At 44.5% G+C, this 19,813-nt stretch overlaps 1 protein-coding gene across 1 annotated transcript in view; it reads left to right on the top strand.

Annotated features, from left to right (window-relative positions):
• Positions 1–1,505: 1,505 nt before the first annotated feature.
• The window catches only part of LOC135190037 (alpha-2-macroglobulin-like protein 1), a 44,313-nt gene continuing 26,005 nt past the window's right edge, over positions 1,506–19,813 (top strand). Inside the window, exons 1-13 of the mRNA XM_064170925.1 lie at positions 1,506–1,682; positions 3,818–3,962; positions 4,621–4,673; positions 6,046–6,205; positions 7,381–7,465; positions 8,113–8,227; positions 10,184–10,292; positions 11,901–12,010; positions 12,774–12,938; positions 14,148–14,369; positions 15,234–15,297; positions 18,087–18,232; positions 18,768–18,914. Coding sequence (XP_064026995.1) covers positions 1,506–1,682; positions 3,818–3,962; positions 4,621–4,673; positions 6,046–6,205; positions 7,381–7,465; positions 8,113–8,227; positions 10,184–10,292; positions 11,901–12,010; positions 12,774–12,938; positions 14,148–14,369; positions 15,234–15,297; positions 18,087–18,232; positions 18,768–18,914 — 1,698 coding nt within the window. The remainder of the gene's footprint in view (positions 1,683–3,817; positions 3,963–4,620; positions 4,674–6,045; positions 6,206–7,380; positions 7,466–8,112; positions 8,228–10,183; positions 10,293–11,900; positions 12,011–12,773; positions 12,939–14,147; positions 14,370–15,233; positions 15,298–18,086; positions 18,233–18,767; positions 18,915–19,813) is intronic.

Raw genomic sequence — 19,813 nt, 5'->3', positions numbered from 1 at the left:
TCAGTGATCTTAAAAGTCTTTTCCAAGTAAAACAGTTCCATGAGTCTAAGGTTGCAGTGCATGAGAAGAGTCTGGAGGAGGTGGCTGGTGCTGTCAGTGAACTTTCTTATACCTACAGGAAGCTGAACAGACATCTGACTTGGGGGAAGTAAATAAGAGATTTGATAAAATGTAGGATTAGACATGATTGGGCTGGTTAGATGGACAGAAGTAGTGATGCAGGGAATGCAGCTGAATTGAGTTTTACTCCAAACTCAGATTAAATACTGGATGACAGGGAGATCATAGAATCACTTTGATTGGAAAAGACATTTAAGATCACTGAAGTCCAATAATTAACTAACTCTACCAGGTCTGGTGCCAAACCATGTCCCTCAGCACCATATCTCTTCATATTTTAAACACCTCTAGATTACTAATGATAGACAGAAAGAGTAATGTGGATGCTTTTCACAAGCTGAGGACTGTGTCTTGTGTGCATCTTTGGCTGTCATCAGATACTACAGCCAGGAGCCAGGTCAGCCAGAGCTGAGATGATTTTTTTCTCTTAAGTTCCCTTCAGCCTGGATTAGAGGTCACCCACCCCACATCTGATATGATCTGGTACCCTGTGACTTGGAATTACATTTGAGTATAGATGTGTGTGGAGAACTGTGCTTTGTGGCCTCTATGTTGCTGGTGGTGGAAGCAAGTAAATATTAGCTAAGGTCATTTGCCTGGAAAAGATACCATCTCCATATGTCAACTCCCTTACTCTTTGGACTTAGGAGCAGCTGAGGGGGATATTTAGGATCGTTCAGTCCATCAGTACAGGCAGATGTCTCCTCATGTGTGGAGCTTGCCAGTTGTCTGTCCCAGTCCAAGCAATGGGAACACCGATGCTTCTTTTAGCTCTGATCCTGTTCCCAATTGCAGCTGCAGCAAGCCTGGAACCGTGAGATTACCTCCTTTTGATTTTAGGGGGGGGTTGGTGGAAGGGACCAACATTGAAGGGTGGTGTTGAGGTGCTGTACTGTTGAGCACATCAGAGGTGAATGGTGGGGGCTTTTCTCCCAGGAAGGTTGAGAAGAAGCAGCTCCTACAGAGTCCCATTGGAGTACTGGGTGTTGACTGCTAATGGGCAGGTGAAACCCCTGGTGTTTGTGCGGGCATGTGCAATGCACACACCACGAAGCTGCAGAACCCACAAGTTCATTCTGTGCTGGTGGGGGTGACCAGTCTTCAGCTTCATTTCTCACACAGCCTTGCTCTGTGTGCTCACAACTGAAGTACCATACATTGGGCAAGGCAGTGACAGACAGGTATCAGGCGATCTCTAGATACACACTGAGCATGTTGCCACTGGTATGGAAAGGTTGCTGCACTGTGATTCCTTTACTGCAGGCCTCCAGACACTTCTGAAACCTGATCTACTTCTTCATGGAAGCAGCACAGATGGCTTCTGGCCTGTCCACTTCAGCCTCTGAATTGTTTTTTAACATCTGCTGCTCTCTTCTAGTCACTATATGGTGGTCTTCCCTGCTGTCATTCACCACACCCAAGAGCAGAAGCTTTGCATTCACCTCAGCTCCCTGACTGAGCCTATTCACTTGGCTGTTACCTTGCAAGTGAAAACTCAGAACCACACAGTGCTTGAACAAGATGTGGAGAATCCAGGCGCTTTTCAGTGCCTCACCTTCCAGGTGAGTGTAGCTATGGCTGCTGATTTGGTACTGCAGACAGGAGCCCAGCACTTCTCTGGGTACACTGTCCTTTGCCTTGTCATGGTTTGCTAGAGGGTTAAGTGTGTGTTTCTCTCCCAGAGGCAGGCAAAAAAAACCCCAACAGTGGCCTGGAGCCTAGCAAAGCAGGAAATCTTTCCCATATAAATAAAAACCTGTTCTTTTGATCTGGATCAGCACATTTCATCCTACTTAAAGTCTATTGGAAAAATGTTGATTTTAGTTTAGTCATGCTTAGTCCCTGAAAAATGCTTGTATACCATGTTGCAAGTCAATCATTGGGAATACATCCTTCTCACCCTTGCTTCCTCGGAAGCCTACTTCTCCATGTCCCAGAGGACCATCCTGCTTTAAAGCTGCACCTGTATTGCAAGGTGTTGCTGCAGCCTACACAGACATTGAGCTTGCTTTAATTACCTGTGATTAGTGATGATGGTGCTGAATACATGCTTGTGTTAGTTTGAAGCTAGCTAGAATGTTTTGGTGAGAAAAACTAGATCATAGGCTGTGAAAGGAAAACAATGATGATGTCTGCTTCCCTCAGAGTCTTGCTGAAGAAGAATGTAAACATTAGATAACACTGTCGCCATTTTGTCTGCACTCTTGGGCTGGGCTTTGGCTGAGCTGCAGCTCCCTAACCTCACCTTCCACTCACCTTTGCTTCTTAACCTCTTGGCTGAACCTCTATTCTTCCTTAGCACTGGGTTAAGGTTGAGAGGGGCAGGGGGAAGGTGCAGGGGTGGTTGAGAGCTCCTCCTGGGGACTCAGGTTTCTGGGTGGGGAGTTGTGTTTCTGTATTTACTTTTACCTTGTATATTTCTGTATATAACTGTATCTATTGTAAATAGCTGCTTGCACATTGTGCTGCTGTAAATAAATAGCTTCATTTATATTCCCAGAGCCAGCTGAGTCTAGTTGGGTACTTCTAAAGTGTGGGGGGCAGGTAACACCCAAACCATCACAATGCTGAACCAAAGTTCAGCTAAGCAGTTAGGATATTTAATGAGTGGCTTAAAATTCTGTCATTGCAATGTTGCTAGTCTAGTTAGCTTTACTAGGCACACTGAGGCTGGGGCATGATTACAGGATCTTCAGTTTTATTGCTTCAGAACCAAGGAGACATGTCTGGTATATGAACTAATCCTGTCTTCCTCAGCACGGTACAAAATCACTACGCCTATCTCTTGATTGTCCTGCAGATTCAGTGGCACTCAAAAAGGGCTGTAGTCACCTTTGATTCTTGCATCAGCAACACAGTGATGAACTAAGTGTTTGGTGCCAGCCCCTAGGATTGAGCAAGTCCTGGCTTTGGAAATTCAAGAAAGTCTGCTGTTAGCAATAAGAAACTTTCTCCATGTGAGCAGTCTTTTTGGCACTGAAATGTCCTGGTTTTGCCCAATCAGTGTCTCATCTCCTGATGTTATATTGGTCAGCTCCAGATCTGACTTCTCTGTCGTTTTCCTTAGCTTCATTAAAACTGCGCATTGATGTGAAGTGGGAGAGTGACATGTCAGTTGCTTCACTCTTAAATTCATAAACAAAAGACATGCAGTAATTGCTTCTCTCTGTCAAAACAAGATTAGAGACACAGTCATATGGTAGAATTTGGACTCTGAAGTTTAGGGATTTTTTTAACTGTGAGATGTTAAATATCTGGGATAAGATGCAAAGTCTCTGAGCAATTTGTTTTCTGTTTCATTGTATCAATCCACCTAGGTGCCAGAACTCATTCCCAGGAAAAGAGATGATTCTCCATCACAGGTAAGAGACCTCTCTTAGCTACCTCTCTATTTAACTAGAGGACTCCATCCTCTCCTGTGCCTGGATCATCTTAATGTTGAAAATGTAGGGTGGGAAAGATGATACAGTATAGAGAAGATAAAAGTGTGGAAAGAGACAAACATGACAAGAGGAATGATGGAGAAAAGAAACTGAGGAAGCTGGGGACCACAGAGGAGCTATGACAAGGGAAAGGAAAGAGAGAAAGCGGAGGGGAAGAGAGAAGAGGGGAGTTGGAGATTTTAGTAGGATAGATGTCTCTGTTTCTCATTCAAGCTACTTGTATCCTCAAGCAGTTTGTTTTTTTAACCTGACAGCCAGAGATGGTGGTTTTCCTGCACGTCCTGATCCACAGCAGGAGCAATGTGCTCTTTGAGGGTCACAAGAAGGTTCTGGTCAAGCCTCAGAAGAATGTAATTCTGGTAGAGACAGACAAGGACTTATACAAACCTGGAGAAACAAGTAAGGCAAGAGGGTGACCTATGGAAACAGACAGGGAATGGTCATGGTAGTAGCCACTTCTAGGGGGGTGATTTCACCAGGAGCAGCAAGCAAAGCTTGTTGAATATGGAAAAAAAGCAGATTCCTGTTATCACATGTTTCCAGCAACAACATGAATCAGGCATGTTACCATGCAATCTGTGCTTCACCAAATGCCCAGCCTGCTGCTCCTGGGTGTTGTTCTGGTGAAATATCTCTAGACCTAAAAGGAAAGTCAGAACTCTCCAGAACTCAGAACTGTGCAATCTCTAGCTGTTTTTTGAAGACTGTTGTTAACATTTGAGTAAAGCCTAGAGTGGCAGTATCAAACTGTAGAAATAGAGAGCCAGTCCACACACTTCACAGTATAAACATACTGCAGACAGACCAACCCCCGCTATTAAACACTTCATTTTAGTATTCCCAGGTAAAGGTAGTGAGATTCTACAGCCCACAGCTGCATATAAACCTTCCAGTCAAAGTCCCCTGGAGTGGGAGATAGTGGGGACAGCTGTTTGGGGGAAGATCTGAATACCTCCAAGGCAAATAGAGAGACTGAAACATAGAACAGGAGAAGCAGATTTATGCAAGGACATGGTGCACCCAGAATGCTTTACTGTAATTTTCTTTTTATGTCCAGTGAAATTTCGAATTGTGAACCTCGATGAGGACCTTAAGGTCATTAAAAAGGAGGTGAGTATCACCTTTTGCTTTTTGAGAAGTAGGAGCTTCAGCATAAGTCACATTGAGAAGGTCATGAAAGAGGAGCATCAGGCTGGGACACATTGAGAGGATCATGAAAGAATGAATGAAGGACAAAGAATGAAGAGACTTTTTCTTTTAGGAGAGAGCTCCTTCAGGAGTCCATTCTCTGAAGGGATGCTACTCATTCACTTGGGGAAAGATTGAGTGCTAGCTAGCAGAGAGGAAGGAGACCTAGTACTGCATCTGTATGGGGCAGAACTTTCTGATCAGCAGCCAATGTCAGACAGTTTTATTAGCACTGGTTCACATGAACAGTGGCTTTCTCTTTACAAAACTGAACCTCTCTTTCTTTTCTTTTTATAGTATTCCCAGATATGGCTGGAGGTATGTGACAAAGAATGGACCAACGGGTCAGTTTTGTCTGTTCAGATGTCTGTCTCTTCTGCTGTGTTCTTTCGATCCTGGACAGAGTTGTGCCACAAATGTAACCTTCTTAAAGTTGTGGTTGAAATTCAGCTGATTTTTTTTCTACATGGTCAGCCTGAGTTCTTTGTTCAAACCAGCATCTCTATGCTGCACATAGCTGAGCTAGAGGCAGGGCAATAATGAACTTTCGCCCAACATCTTCTCAGCACAGAGCAGAAAGCACAAGGCTAAGTGCTCAGTAGATGCAGCTGCTTCCCATGGTGTTAAGGTGTTATCACTTCTCAGAGGTCTACCACTCTTGGCAGCCTTTGCAATTCAAAAGTTCAGTAAAAGGATACTGGAGGGAGGAGAAGTAATCTTTCTTGGAGATCTGGCATCCTCTTTACTGGGACAGGGGTAAGCTCTCATAGTGCCTTCCTGTGCCTGAATATGACCTGTGTTACAGAACTATTAAATTATTAGTAAGGCAGATATGAATGAAAATATTAATTATTATTTATTAATATAAAACATTGCCTTAACTTATTTACATGGTCATTGTGCTCGATTGTGTAAGATACTTACAGGACATGTACAGTATTTAGAACAGTATTAAGCAATTTAAAACAATGTAAGCAAAACCAGAAAAGGCAAACAATGATTTAAACTAGAGAAGAGCTATCGTGGTGCAAGATGGAAGACTCGACAGGCTCCTTGCCACCAAATGAGATGTGGACATGATCAAAACCTGTTAGGGCAGGTCCTTGTTATTCAGACTCCCTGGCACCAGAACCCTTTTCTTTTTTCTGTGTTTCCCCTGCCTCCAGGAGGAGGAACTGAGATAGAAGACTTATGGCCTGGACATTTTGGGTTGTTTGACCCTTCCACCTCAACCTGCCAGGTCTCTGTGCTCCCAGTCTGACTTGGTGTCTCTGCATGTCCATTTTCCAAATAGGATCCTGAATATAACCGCATTGCTGAGTGGCGGAATGTAAAGTCAAAACATGGCATTGTGGATCTATCCTTTCCCCTGGCCTCTGAAGCACTCCTTGGGAAGTATACCATCACAGTGCAACAAGATATGGCTCAAAAAACTTTCAGTGTTGATGAATATGGTGAGACTCAGACAACAGAGGTGAGGGAAAAGCAGTGTGGGTAGCTGGAGAAGACATCAGGGCAATATGGCCATGCTCATCATATCTTTTCCCCTGGGAGAACAGCAGACTGAGGACTGGGACATATGGATCTGTGCACACCTCTCATGCTGGTGTAGAGGTTCTGCAGCTGTGTAAGGGTACAAAGGAAGTGCTGTGGTCTGACATCTCATTCTAGCTGCAACTGGATTCTGTGATGAGCACCTTCTGCTCCTCATTGTCACACTCTTCAAGATAGGTTTGCTGTCCACTTCAGTCAGTTGCTGTATTAGGAAACAGCATCAAGTCTTATTCCCACTCTATTGCACTGAGGTAGCTAAGGACAAAACTGTGTACCCTTTGAAAAGTTTATGTTTGACTAAGCTAGAGCAGAACACAGTGTCATGTGCAAATGTAGTAGTAAACAGGATGGTATGGCTGAAAGGAGTAACTCCTATTGAAAAGTAGTGATGAATAATAGGAGACATTGCAGTCTTTCACAGAATCAAGGAATGTTAGGGCTTGGAAGTGACATTGAAAGATCATTGAGTCCAACCCCCCAAGCCAAAGAAGGATCACCTAGATAGGTCACACAGGAATGTGTACAGGTGGATTTTTAATGTCTCCATAGAAGGAAGCTCCACAGTTCCTCTGTTCAGTCTGTTTCAGTGTTCTACCACCCTCACAGTGAAAAAGTTTTCCCTTACATCTAGATAGAGCTTCCTATGATCCAGCTTGCACTCATTGCCCCTTGTCCTATCACCAGACATCACTGAGAAGAGACTGTCTCATCCTTTACATATTTATAAACAATAATTCCACCACTAAGTTGCACCAGGGGTGGTTTAGGTTGGCTATTAGAAGAAACTCCTTCACTGAAAGGGTTCTTAAACACTGAAACAGGCTCACTAGGGAGGAGACTTTATCCTCGTCACTAGAGGTGTTTCAAAGACATAAAGCTAAAGTGCTAAGGGACATGGGTTAGCACCAGACTTGGCAGAGCTGGAGAAAGGTTGGACTCAATGATCTTAAAGGTCTTTTCCAAACAAAACAATTCTGTGATTCTATGGACTGCTGCTATAGAAGTTCTTACATTCCATGTCCATACTCAGTGTTGAGTTTTTTCCTCCATCCTTTTCTGCCTCTCTTCTATACAGTGCTGCAAAAATTTGAAGTAAACATTGAGCACCCTCCGTTTATCACTACAGTGGATGAGGAATTTCAGCTGAAGGTCTGTGGCAAGTGAGTACATGATAGTCTCTTCTCATTAGTAACTATTGATGGGATGAAAGGAAAGAGCCTCAAGTTGCACCAGGTGAGGTTTGGGTTAGATAGTAGAAGGACCTTCTTCACAGAAACAGTTCTCAAACACTGGAACAGACTCCCCAAGGAGTGGTTGAATCCCTATCCCTGGAGGTGTTTCAAAGAAGCAGAGACGTGGTGCAGAGGGACATGGTTTAGCACCAGACTTGGCAGAATTTGATAATAGTTGGACTCAATGATTTTAAAGGTCTTTTCCAATCAAAACAATTCTATGATTTGTGATCTCTAGTCTTTGACTCTACAGTTGTCTGTAGATTGCCCATAGCTGAACGTGGCCTTCCAGTATGATGTTCTTTCATTATCCTGTAGTTGGAGGAAACAGTTGACTCTCTGGAACTGGCTCCTTTTTGTCATTGATTATGAAGCCAAAGTACACTAAGAATGACAGCTATAGTCAGGGGAGAGAGATGCAAACTGAACATAAGGGGCAAGCTGAAATTCCTAAGCAAACAAGGTACAAAGCTCTCTCAGGCTTCAGCTCCCCGATAAGAGTGGGAGGTGATCTGGATCAGTATTTCTACTGAGGTGGCCAGTCCTTAGTTGAACCTTTTTCACTTTTCACACAGATATACCTATGGAAAGCCTGTTCAAGGGAAAATAGACATTGCATTTATCACATTATCCCAGTGGTTGGAAGGTGATTTAACAAGTTCTACTGAGATGAGGAAGCAGAGCAGATGGGTAGGTGAACAAGGGAAAAGGAAAGTATAACCTGCTGGAAATGTATGCCAGTTCCCTTAACCTGCCTCAATGCTCCTCTAATGTGCACCAACCTCTTTAGTCTGCTGTCTTTCCACTTGTTAGACCTGATCAAACCACTGGTACCTCTTCCTGTGACTCTGTTTCTTGAATTACTGCTCCAGCTGCCCATATCTGACTCAGTGCTTCACGAGAAGGCACAACATCTGTGTAAGTGATGATACTGAGGCCTTTCCCAAGGGTCTGTATCATAATGTATGCAATCAGATCACTGGTCTATTCAGTCCTGTGGCTGCTCCCACCAAAACAGACTGTCAGAGCATCAGATAGTCTATGGCTTAATGCCTTGCTTCTTGCTGTATCCATGCTGCTAATGAATGACCTTAAGTTTGCTGGCATTCTCACTCAGATTGTGTCCAGTGCTGGTTACACTTTCTCCACACTTGTGTTCATTTGGGGCCCTCACTACAACAAAGACACTGAGGTTCTGAAGCACGTCCAGAGAAGAGAAAATAACAGGAACAAGTTTTGTGAGGAGCAGCTGTGGGAATTGGGATTGTTTAATCTGGAGAAAAAGAGGCTGAGGTGAGAACTTGATCTGTATGACTCCCTGAGAGGAGGCTGCAGCAAAGTGGATGTTGGTCTCTTCTGCCTAGTAACAAGTGATAGGAGGAGAGAATACGGCCTGAAGTTGCACCAGGGGTGGTTTAGGTTGGCTATTAGAATAAGCTTTTTCACTGAAAGGGTTCTCAAAGCCTAGAAGAGGCTGACCCAGAGAGGTGAGTTCCTATTAGGAGGAAGTTCGTCACAGAGAGAGGGATTAGGAGGAAGTTCTTCACAGAGAGAGTGATTTCCCATTGGAATGGGCTGCCCAGGGAGGTGGTGGAGGCACCGTCACTGGAGGTCTTCAAGAAAAGACTGAATGAGGCACTTAGTGCCATGGTCTAGTTGACTGGATAGAGCTGGGGGATAGGTTGGACTGGATGATCTTGGAGGTCTCTTCCATTCTGGTTGATTCTATGGTTCTATGATTCTATGATCCCTAGAGATGTTTTAAAGATGCATGATGGTTTAGCACTGGACTTGGTAGAGTTACATGATGGTTGGAGCTGACAATCTTAAAGGCCTTTTCCAACCAAATAAATTATATGATTACATGTTTGTGGTGAAGCTCCACACTTGTCATTTCCCATATCTTTCAGATGCAGCCCTTTCAGCCTGCCAGTCACTAAAGAATATTTATAAATATCAAACCAGCCAGCAAAAAGCCAAAATACAAAAATCCAGTTGGATCTCTGGATCTTTTAAATGCACCAAGTATCAAAATACCTCCATCTAGAATGCTGTGTAGAACACCAACTGAATGCGATCTCTCTCCCACAGGACACGTAAAAAGCCCTGCAAGGTTCCGCGGAGAGCTAAGCAGCCATGATTATGAACCTTTTCTCCACCTGCCCTCTCTGGCAGACTGGGTGTGCACAGTCTCTGCCTTAACGCTTGGCAACTGCATCCTGTAGCTGGCTGGATGCCCTTGTTTAACATGGCCACACCACAGAGATGGTCATGACTTGAAAGGCTTGATTTGTCAGGACATACAGTTTCAGGGAGGAAGTAACCATTGGCTCAGGTGATGAAACTCATGCTTTTTCAGCTGCAGAATCTAGCTTAATCCAGCCTCCTGAGTTTATCTGTGACATACTTAACTCTTCTGTGATTTGCCTGAAGCAATCTTTTTCTGCCACTCTTTTGGTGACTGCTTAATCCAATTGTGTTGATTTTCTTCTCTGGCTAAGACACTTATGATGGGTTTCTGTAGCTACAGGTTTTTGAGCTTACATCTGCTCAACAAATGCTTGGAAATACTTCTTGAGAATTGCCCAGCATCTATGTAACCTATGTAACCATTTGTCTTCCTCCACACCATGCTCTTTTCTGTAGTCAAACAAGAATGGCTGTGCTACATTTACAGTGAAGACAGAAACTCTGGAATTGGAAGAAACTGACAGTTACATAGCTGTGGTAGGAGAAATGGTGGAAGATGGAACAGGTACTGGATATTCCATCAAGTGGAATATCTTTGGGCCTTTCTGCATCCATTTAATTTCTTCTGAAAAACTAGCCTGAGGGTTCCCAAGTCTTCTAGCATAATGATGGTGTCTATTCCATTATTACCAGATTTCCTAATCCTCTCCACCCTGTATCCCCACTAGCACGTATATAACCTATCACTGACGGCCTAGACACCAACGTGCTTCTCAGCCAGTTGCAAAGCTAGGTATGGGAAAGTCTCCAACAAGCCCTTGCAGATCTTGCTCATTATATGAAGTTTAACAAAGCCAAGTGCTGGGTGCTGCAACTGAGTCACACAAAACCCATGAACATGCCAGATTTGGAGCAGAGTGGCTGGAAAGTTGCCTGATGGAAAAGGACCTGGGAGTGTTGAACAACAACTGAGAAGGACAACACCTTGGCCTGTATCAGCAATAGGGTGGCCAGTGGGATAAGGGACATGATTGTCCCACCTGGAGTCAGCACTGCTGAGGCCACACCTTGAATACCATGTTCAGGTTTGGGCCACTCACTTCAAAAAGGACACTGAAGTTCTGAAGCATGTCCAGAGAAGGGCAATGAATTTGGTGAAGGGTCTGGAAAACTGGTCTTGTAAGGAGCAGCTGAGGGAACTGGGGTTGTTTAATCTAGAGAAAAAGGGGCTAAGGGAAGACCTTGCTCTCTCCAACTCTCTTCCCAGAAAGAGTGATTGGCATTGGAATGGGCTGCCCAGGGAGGTGGTGGAGTTGCTGTCCCTGGAGGTGTTCAAGGAAAGCCTGGATGGGGCACTCAGTGCCATGGTCTGCTTGGTTGGCCAGGACTGGGTGCTAGGTTGGACTGGATGATCTTGGAGGTGTCTTCTAACCTGGTCGATTCTATGATTCTAAGTGGCACCAGGGGAGGTTTATGTAGGATATTATGAAAAATGTCTTTAGTGAAAGAGCAGTCAGGCATTGGGACAGGCTGCCTGGGGGAAGTGGTGGAGTCACCATCTCTGCGGGTGTTAAAAAATGTGTAGACATGACACTTCAGGACATGGTTTAGTGAGCATGGTGGTGTTGAGTTGACAGTTGGACCTGATGATCTTGGAAGTCTTTTCCAACTTTAATGATTCTGTGATCCTTACACATAGTTCCTACCCTTAGCTTCTGATTTCCTAAGCCTGATACAGGGTTGCTATGACACACTCTGTAAGGGATGCCTTTCTGCTCCCTTCTAGTCTGACATAACATTGGCAATAAGGAAGTGGGCTTTCAGTAACAATGTTAATGTTCACCTAACTCTGGCAGCCGGAGGTGTCCGTTGTTCAAGTTGTCACCCTGGATGGTTGTCCTTCAGGCCACCTTTAGGTATCTACAGTGTAGCTCTCTTTAAATGGTTGTCTGGTTTCTCTTTATTTTCAGTAAAGATAAATTAGTACTTAAGTCTGTGCTGCATCATGTCATGAAACAGAGGGCCACAAAAGGTTGAGGGAATCGTATCCTTGAGTGCTTTTTGTCTCCTAAATGTACAATTGTAGATTTTGTGGATAGTGTTGGAGCACCTTGTCTTCTGCTTCCCTAAGAGCTTTGCTAGGGTTTAACAGATTTCTCATTTCTCCATGCAGAAACAAAGATCATGGAAGCATCTGGAATTCCTATTTCAACTAGAATGAAGTCTATAGAGTTTATCAACCTCCATTCATTCTACAAACAGGGACTGCCATTCACAGGGAAGGTAACACCTATGGATCCCTTCTCTGCTGAAAATACATCATAAGTCTAATCTCTAGGCAGAAAGCAACAGTCTTCAGGAAATTAAGTCTTGTTCTGCTCGTACCCAGCAACTATGAGTGAAGCTGCCTGTGGAAGCAGTTTCTTCTCCCCATCCTAACCTAGTATATTCCCTGGACAGGAATTCTGAGGCCAGCTGCAGTCTCTGGAGGCTTCCCCAGGAGCAGCTCCTGAAACTAGTCTGTGCAAATACAGGCATATGGGATAGGAATGGTGTTGGTAGGGGAATCGCACGCCCTTCAGACAAATGCTCCTGGTGACTTGGTAGAAATCACTAAAGCTTTGTCTGTTGGTTCACTGACAGTAATTTCTGACTCAAAGGCCCCAGAAGATGCTAAGATTGTTGTACCAGTTAGGCTAGAAACACTCACCTGGACAAGTAGTAACTCAAACATAAAGGAAGACAAGGAACAGGAAGAGCTGACAGAGACTAGATTGTTCCTGACCATCAAGGATCCTTCAGCATTCTCCAAGAAAAAGCTCAGGATCTGAGGAAATCACCTTTTTTTCCTCCCCATTATATGTCTAATTTGGCTGCAGTACTGTTTATTTCTAGTCCTAAAGATCTGCATGTTGTTGGGTTTGTGTACTTATTGCACTTTTATTTAGATTCTGAGGAAGCCCACTGATAGAAATGATTAACAGTAAGCACTGGTGGTGCCTCAGTGTGGCACAGCAGGATATTCCTTTCCTCCCCCTCTCTGTAGATGTTCTGCCACAGTGGCGAGTTTCCCCTCAGCAATGAAACAGTCTACCTAACCATTGACGTCAACGATGAGGAGATGCAATTGTCATTCCTCACGGATGAGAATGGGGAAGTCCACTTCTCACTGGATACCACCAGCTGGAATAGCACAATGGTTTCTTTGAAGGTGGGCATCAGACGCAGAGAAAGGAGGACAAAGTGAATATAGACTGGGGAAATGGATGGGAAGTGAAAGAAATTTGAAGGTTTGGAGCACATTCCTCTGGTTTTTGATCTTATTTGGCGATACCTATAGAAGCATCTTTAATTGCTGTCCAGTGCCATCTCCTCAGGGAAACTGGAGGCCATGGTGCAACAGTTCAAATGATCTCAAAAGCTGTTCTGAAGTCTTAAGATAGAGCATGATCCTAATATTTTGTATCCCTCTTCACCTTCCTTTGACTCCACTAAAAACATCTGTTAATCTGAATACATCCTCAAAGGAAATCTTCAGTTTCTCCCTGCTGGGACATGCTGGAGGTGGCTCAGCAGAACTGGCAGTTGACATCTGTCTCCACAGAACTCCACTTCTAGTGACTGCCCTTGCCCTTGTAGCAGTGTGCAGACTGTCCAGGCTTATCTGGAAAGATAGCTGCTCTTGACCTCTCTTTCAATACCAGATCTTGAAGCACTTGGCTTCTTCTCCTCACAAGTTCTGATCCTATACCTGGAGCTCATCTTCATGAGCCCGGCAGTACACTGCTCTTCCCCTTACCCACATTCCTGCAGCCCAAGCAGTATGATCTCCTGATGTCAAGCATTTCTCAGAGACTGGAGCTGTTGTTCCAGATGTGCTTCCCAGAGATCTCAAGCCCGCCCAGAATGCAGTTCCCTGATTTTGGTCTGTTAGGAGTTGGTGATCAGAGATTCTGTAATCTATGAGGTAGATTTATGCATTTAGGGACAAGCTCTATTTCTTGTTCTTAGGCCAGTGGCTATTGTCCTAAGAATTATAAATTTATGTTCAGAGATGTAGAGTTAAACCATACAAAAGCTGTTTTGTGTCTTCTCATGCTTCAGGACATCTCACCAGAAACACAAACTGAAAACAGGGGTACTATGCCAGGGTTAAAGTTTGGTGTGGGCTGTGTCCCCATGGAAGGATGGAGGAAAAATGATTGTGAGCAAATCTGCTAGACTTACTGTTTTGCTGAAACTTCATGAAAGAAAGAACCATAAGATACTTTAAAGTTGTATTTAAAAAGAAAAATATTTTAAGGATACAAATGTGTGGTCTGCCATCAGCTCAGCTAATAACTTAGTGTTTTCAGCAGTTGTACAAGCTCCCCTCTGTCACTTGATACTGATTGCTAACTCATGGGTTTGTGCTCTGAAGGGCACCTACAGCCTCGGAAACAGTTCTTCTGAAAGTCACAAACAAGTTGACGAGAGCTTCCACTGGCTGAAACCTTTCTACTCTGAGAGCAACAGCTTCCTTGAGATCAAGGCCAAGAATGATGTGATGTCCTGTGATCAAGAGCAGGAAGTACAAGTGGATTATATCCTTGACAAGAATAAGCTCAGCGCTAAAGCAGACCACATTGATTTTTACTACTTGGTGAGTATAGAAGACAGCTGAACCTCAGGGCAAGATCTGCTTACTGTTACTTTTTTTCCCTTTTCACCACATAGATACCCAAGGGGAATGGTGAGCTACTCCCAAGACAGTGTAAGTGACTTTATGGGCTCTGCTCAGTTCAAATTTACTCTTGTTTTCCAGCTTCTGGACCTGTTCCTAGATCTCAGGTACTTTGCTTTGTTAGGAGCGCCTTGACCTAAGCTTGAGTGATAGATGCCTGCCACCTATCCTACTTTCTATTATGTTAATTCATGAGTGGCAAGAAAGGGCTGGCCTGTTTTCTGCCCAGCAGGTATGACCCAAACTTCCATTGGTACCTAAGACAATCTGTCCGTGAACTAAAAGTCAGTGTCTGGGACAGGTGGCTGCTCCTGGCCTCTCTACAAGAAAAAGCCTGAAATTGCCCAGGGCCTTGATGTTCTCCACAAGTGTGTTACCATGTTTTGATAAAGTCCACTTTCAAGAAACTGGGCCCAAGCAAGACTGACTACAGTCCAGCTGAGAGCTTCTGAGTATCTTAGGTACTGAATTAGGCTTACTTGTATGATCAAAAAGTATTGTTTCCTAGTAATGTGAAGATCAGAGTTCACTGGGTCTTAAGAATAGCTGACCTTGGCTTCAGATGTGGCTTTGCAAGTGGCCACATCTTCTCATTCCTTAATCAAATCCCCTCAAGTCCCTTTCAAGCTATGCTATCACCATCTCTTCTGCAGAGCTCTTTAGGTCATGCCTGCCAGAGGAGCTTTACCAACAACATCTGTCAGATGGTCTCTTGCTATTTTCCCACTCTCCTTATGCTGTCTGAATTCAGACCCTCGATTGGTTCTTCTCTTTCCTCTTCAGGTGATAGCGAAAGGCAAGATCCTTTTCAGTGGAGAGAAACAGGTGCCAATTAACCAGCATGAGAGTGAGTACAAATTCCTGAAGTGCCTCGTAACACACCCTAGAAAACTGCGAATGTTTTCCAGCGAGTCCAGTCTCTGCAGATGCTATTCTTTGCCACAGCTGGGAGCTGTTGAACCGAGTTCTTAGTGGTGGTGCACTTCATTAGACCAACACAATCTCGCAGTTCAGCGTCCTGGTGTGATGGTTTGGGTGTTCCCCCCCCACTTTAGAAATCACCCAAACTAGACTCAGCTGGCTCTGGAAATATGAATGAAGCTTATATTTACAGCTAGCACAATATACAAGCAGATATTTACAGTATATACAGTCATAGACAGAAATATACAAGGTCAAAGGCAATACAGAAACACAACTCCCCTCCCAGAAACCTGAGTCCCCAGGAAGGGCTCTCAACCACCCCTGCACCTCCCCCCTACCCCTCTCTACCTTACCCCAGTCCCAAGGAAGAATGGAGGTTTGGCCAGAGGTTAAGAAGCAAAGTGGGTTAGCCCAAAATGGAGGGTGAGGTTAGAGAGATGCAGTTCATCCAGCAGCCCAAGCGAGAGTGAATGCTCAGTGGTGTTATCTAATGTTTTTATTTCTTGTTCCTATATTTCTCAGCAAGGCTGTGAGCAAAGTAGACATCACCATTGTTTTGATTGCACAGCCTATGATCTAGCCCTTCTCACCAAAACATTCGAGCCTGCTTCAAACTAGCACACCTGGGCAACTGTCCTCCTGCTTTCTCTAATTGATCTACTATCCAACCTCATGGCTTTGCTTGTACCTTCGGAGAAGATATCAAATCTGTGGGGCTTGCCTATTTTTCTAAGGTGCATTAGAGGAGAGGAATATTTTTGCCAAACTTGAGCCAAAGAAGCATCCAGTATCCTGGGTTTATTGTTAATCTGTGACAGCCTCCATGTGGCATGTTCTTAGCTGCAGGTAGACATTTTTAGACATTGAGGTGATGGAGTGGGTCCCAAGAAAGGCAACAAAGCTGATGAAGTGTCTTGAAGACTGAGAGCTGGAGTTGTTTAGGCTTGAGGAAAGGGATCTGAGGTGATACCTTTTCACTCTCTATAACTTCCTGAAAGGAGGCTGTAGAGAAGTAGGTGTTAGTCTCTTCTCAGAAGTAACTAGCAATAGGACAAGAGGAAATGGCATCAGGTTATATCAGGAGAGGTTTAAGTCAGACATTAGTGTTGTGGAGGCAGGGCATTAATGCGGCCGAGTCAGGAATATATAGAAAAACAGAGTTATTTTATTTTCCCAAAAACCCTCCCCCAAAACTCTCTACAGAAATTAATTTAGTTTTTAATTAGCAGATTCAGTTGATTGAGAAGATCTACAAGGATGCCATAGGTAGATTTGACTATTTTGGAAGTCAGAAGTTGGAAAAGACTAAACTATTAAATGTAGCATCCCCCACTATTGATAAGGCAGAGCAGAAGTTACTCACAGGTGAGTCAGGCTGGCTGAAAAGAAGGGCAGCTCAGATGCTTGTCCTCTCACTCTCTTTCAGAGGCTGTAGGAGGGTCGCTAATGCCTATTGAGCCTGCAGAAAGGGTGCTTAAGGTGGAAACAGTCCAAAGCAGAGACGGCCCTGCCCCTCAGGAGCTTGCCTCTTGGAGCACCAGGGGACTCTTTCCTGCAGAATCCATCCAGGCGGGGAGAACTCTAAGGCAGGAACCCCAAGGCGGGAAGTCCCCCACTATTTATACCCTCCCTAGACAAAGAGCAGAGTTAGCACTGCCTGGGCACGAAGACCACAGCCAATCCCCAGCCGATCCCAGTGCGGGCACTGCACAGGCACCCCTCGTGCCGGAAGGGCCCCTTGCTCCCCCTCTTCAGGCCTGCAGGGCGGGGGGAAAACAGGTCTTTTTGCGCCTTTTCCTCCCCCATTCAAACCACAGAGGGAGAGGAATTTTGGGGTAGAGAGGACTCCAGGATAATTAGGAAAAAACTTCTGTACAAAAAGACTGGAATAGGCTGCAAGTGAAGTGCCATCCCTGGACTTACTTAAAAGCCATCTAGATATCATGCTCAAGGATGTGGTGTAGAGGTGGCTCTGGTAGAGTTAGGTAATGATTGGACTTTATTATCTTGAGGGTCTTTTCCAACCACAGTGATTTCATGGTTCTGTGATTTATTGTGTCCTACCTCAATATGCTGATTCAGTTCAATGTTTTCCCTCTCTTCCTTGCTGCTGTCTTGTACCTGTCATAAATAACAGGCATAAACTGGCGTTCATGCAGGTTAAGGCTTTAATAGAGTTGCAGGAATCAAGCAATGTACAGGCCTGGATACGAGGGGAGACTCTGCTCTACCCTAACGCACAGCCTTTGCCTTCAGTTTTGTCTTTTTATACCCTATTCCATTACATATTCATTACTAAGTTCTAAGAAAAGATTGGGTTTTCTTTATTAGTTTTTAGGAATGTGAGATGTCTCTTCCACACAGGTCTCCTTTTATCTGGTGGTCCCTCTGGTAATCTTTGATGAAGTAAGGGGTCTTGCTTAAGTGTCTTCCTCATGAACTTCAAAGTCCTTGTTCTTCTGTTTGCTCATGCAGAAAGGTGGCACCAGGAGGAATACATTTCCATTCAAATATGCAAAAGACTATCTCTTCCACATGCCTCCCTCCTTCACCAATCTTATTACTCTTATCTTAAGCCTATTGCATACCTTTGCGATGGTGGTGCAAGCAGGAATGCAGTTTTATTCAGTATCCCCATTCTTCCCTGACTGTGACCTCTTGCCACGAATTGATCAGATCAAACATATGATTCTATATATTTCTCACATACAGATGTCCAGGGCTCCTTCTCATTGACCCTGCCTATTGGCAATGACTTCCTGCCTGACATCAGGCTTCTACTGTACACAGTCTTCTTGGATGGAGAGGTGGTGGCTGATGTAGAAGAGTTTCAAGTAGAAAAGTGCTTTAAGCACAAGGTGAGTAGAAATACAGGGAGTGTGATGGCTCCCTTGATGTGCTATGGCCTGCTGTGGTTCCTGGTCTTGTTTTACCCTCAGCCAAGTGGTGCAAGCTGGATACATGTCAAAGCAGATGCCCCATACTTTTTTGCTGAGAAATGAAACTACTTTCTTCTTCCCTGAATCCTTAATCCTGCCCTCCCCAACACTGACTGGCAAGCCTTTCCCAAGGAGTAAGCCAGGCCCACTTTGAACCCTGTGTTTTCCCTCCATTCCCCATGATTGACTTGGGAAAACACTGCCCTCCATATTCTTCCTAAAACAGAAGAGACACCTGCCTACTTAGCTCACTGTGATAGCTTTAAATCAGAGAGTGCTGGGTGAGTACACAGTGCAGCCCCTGTAAACTTTTTTTGTGGGTTTCCAGGAGGGCTCCTCTCAGCGTCTCAGCCTCTTTCTGTACCTTATTCTGTATTATTGCCTCTGCTAACCAGACAAGTCACAAGGTCCCACTGTCCAACACTAGGCATTCTGACCCTGACTTCTTTTACAGGTGGCACTGGACTTCTCACACAAGGAGGAAGTCCCAGGATCAGAGGTCAGCCTGCACCTCAAGGCTGCTCCAGGATCCTTGTGCTCTGTTCGAGCTGTTGACAAGAGTGTCCTCCTGAAGAACAACAATACCCTAACAGCAGACATAGTGAGTGCAACCTGCCATGACCAGCCTACTAGTGTCTACTTCTCTTCTGCCTCTAGGCACTGACAAGAGGAAGCCCATAGTCCATCTCAGGATATGGCTGCTCCAACATCATCTCTCTTTGGCATCTTCTGAGAAGTGGTTCTCAACCATCAGTCCTGAACTCTCTGCCTGGAGAGTGCTGGATGTTGGATAGCACTGCAGGGGTAGGGAGAGAGAGCAGCATTTTGCCTGGAGAGAGAGTACTTGGGAGCATTTCTCACATCCACCTGTCTTGCTGCTCTTCCATCTTCCATCAACAGTGAGGCTAAACTTTTGAAGCTTGCCCCACTAGGGTCCTCCTACCCCTCTTCCCCAAATATTGCTTAGTTATAACCACATGACAGACATGAGCAACTCTTTACAAAACAGCGGCTGGAGAAAAGGAGGCCGAGGGAAGACCTTCTCAGTCTCTACAATTCCCTGAAAGGAGGTTGGAGTGAAGTGGGTGTTTCTCTCCCTAGTAACAAGTGATAGAAAAAGAGGAAATGACCTCAAGTTGCACCAGGGGAGGTTTAGGTTGGCTCTTAGAAGAAATGTCTTCACTGACAGGGTTCTCAAAAACTGCATTGGGCTCCCTAGGGAAATGGTTGAATCCCCATACCTGGAAGTGTTTCAAAGACATAGATACGTGGTGCTGAGGGATGTGGTTTAGCACCAGACTTGGCAGAATTAGATGACTGGATTCATTATTTTCAAGGTTTTTCCCAACCAAAGCAGTTCTATATTCAGTGGCAGCACACATAGTAGGTGGTTAAAAGCATTCAGCTAGGTGCATTTTGAGGTCATAAAATGGTTGAGTGACTCACCTTACAGCAGTTACGTGTTTCAGAGGAATTAATTTAAAATTTAGGTCAAAATTA

Source organism: Pogoniulus pusillus, chromosome 35 (genome assembly GCF_015220805.1).
Source record: "Pogoniulus pusillus isolate bPogPus1 chromosome 35, bPogPus1.pri, whole genome shotgun sequence".
Classification (NCBI taxonomy): Eukaryota; Metazoa; Chordata; class Aves; order Piciformes; family Lybiidae; genus Pogoniulus; species Pogoniulus pusillus.
The sequence above is the reverse complement of the archived record's forward strand: the minus strand, read 5'-3'. Positions and strand labels throughout refer to the sequence as shown.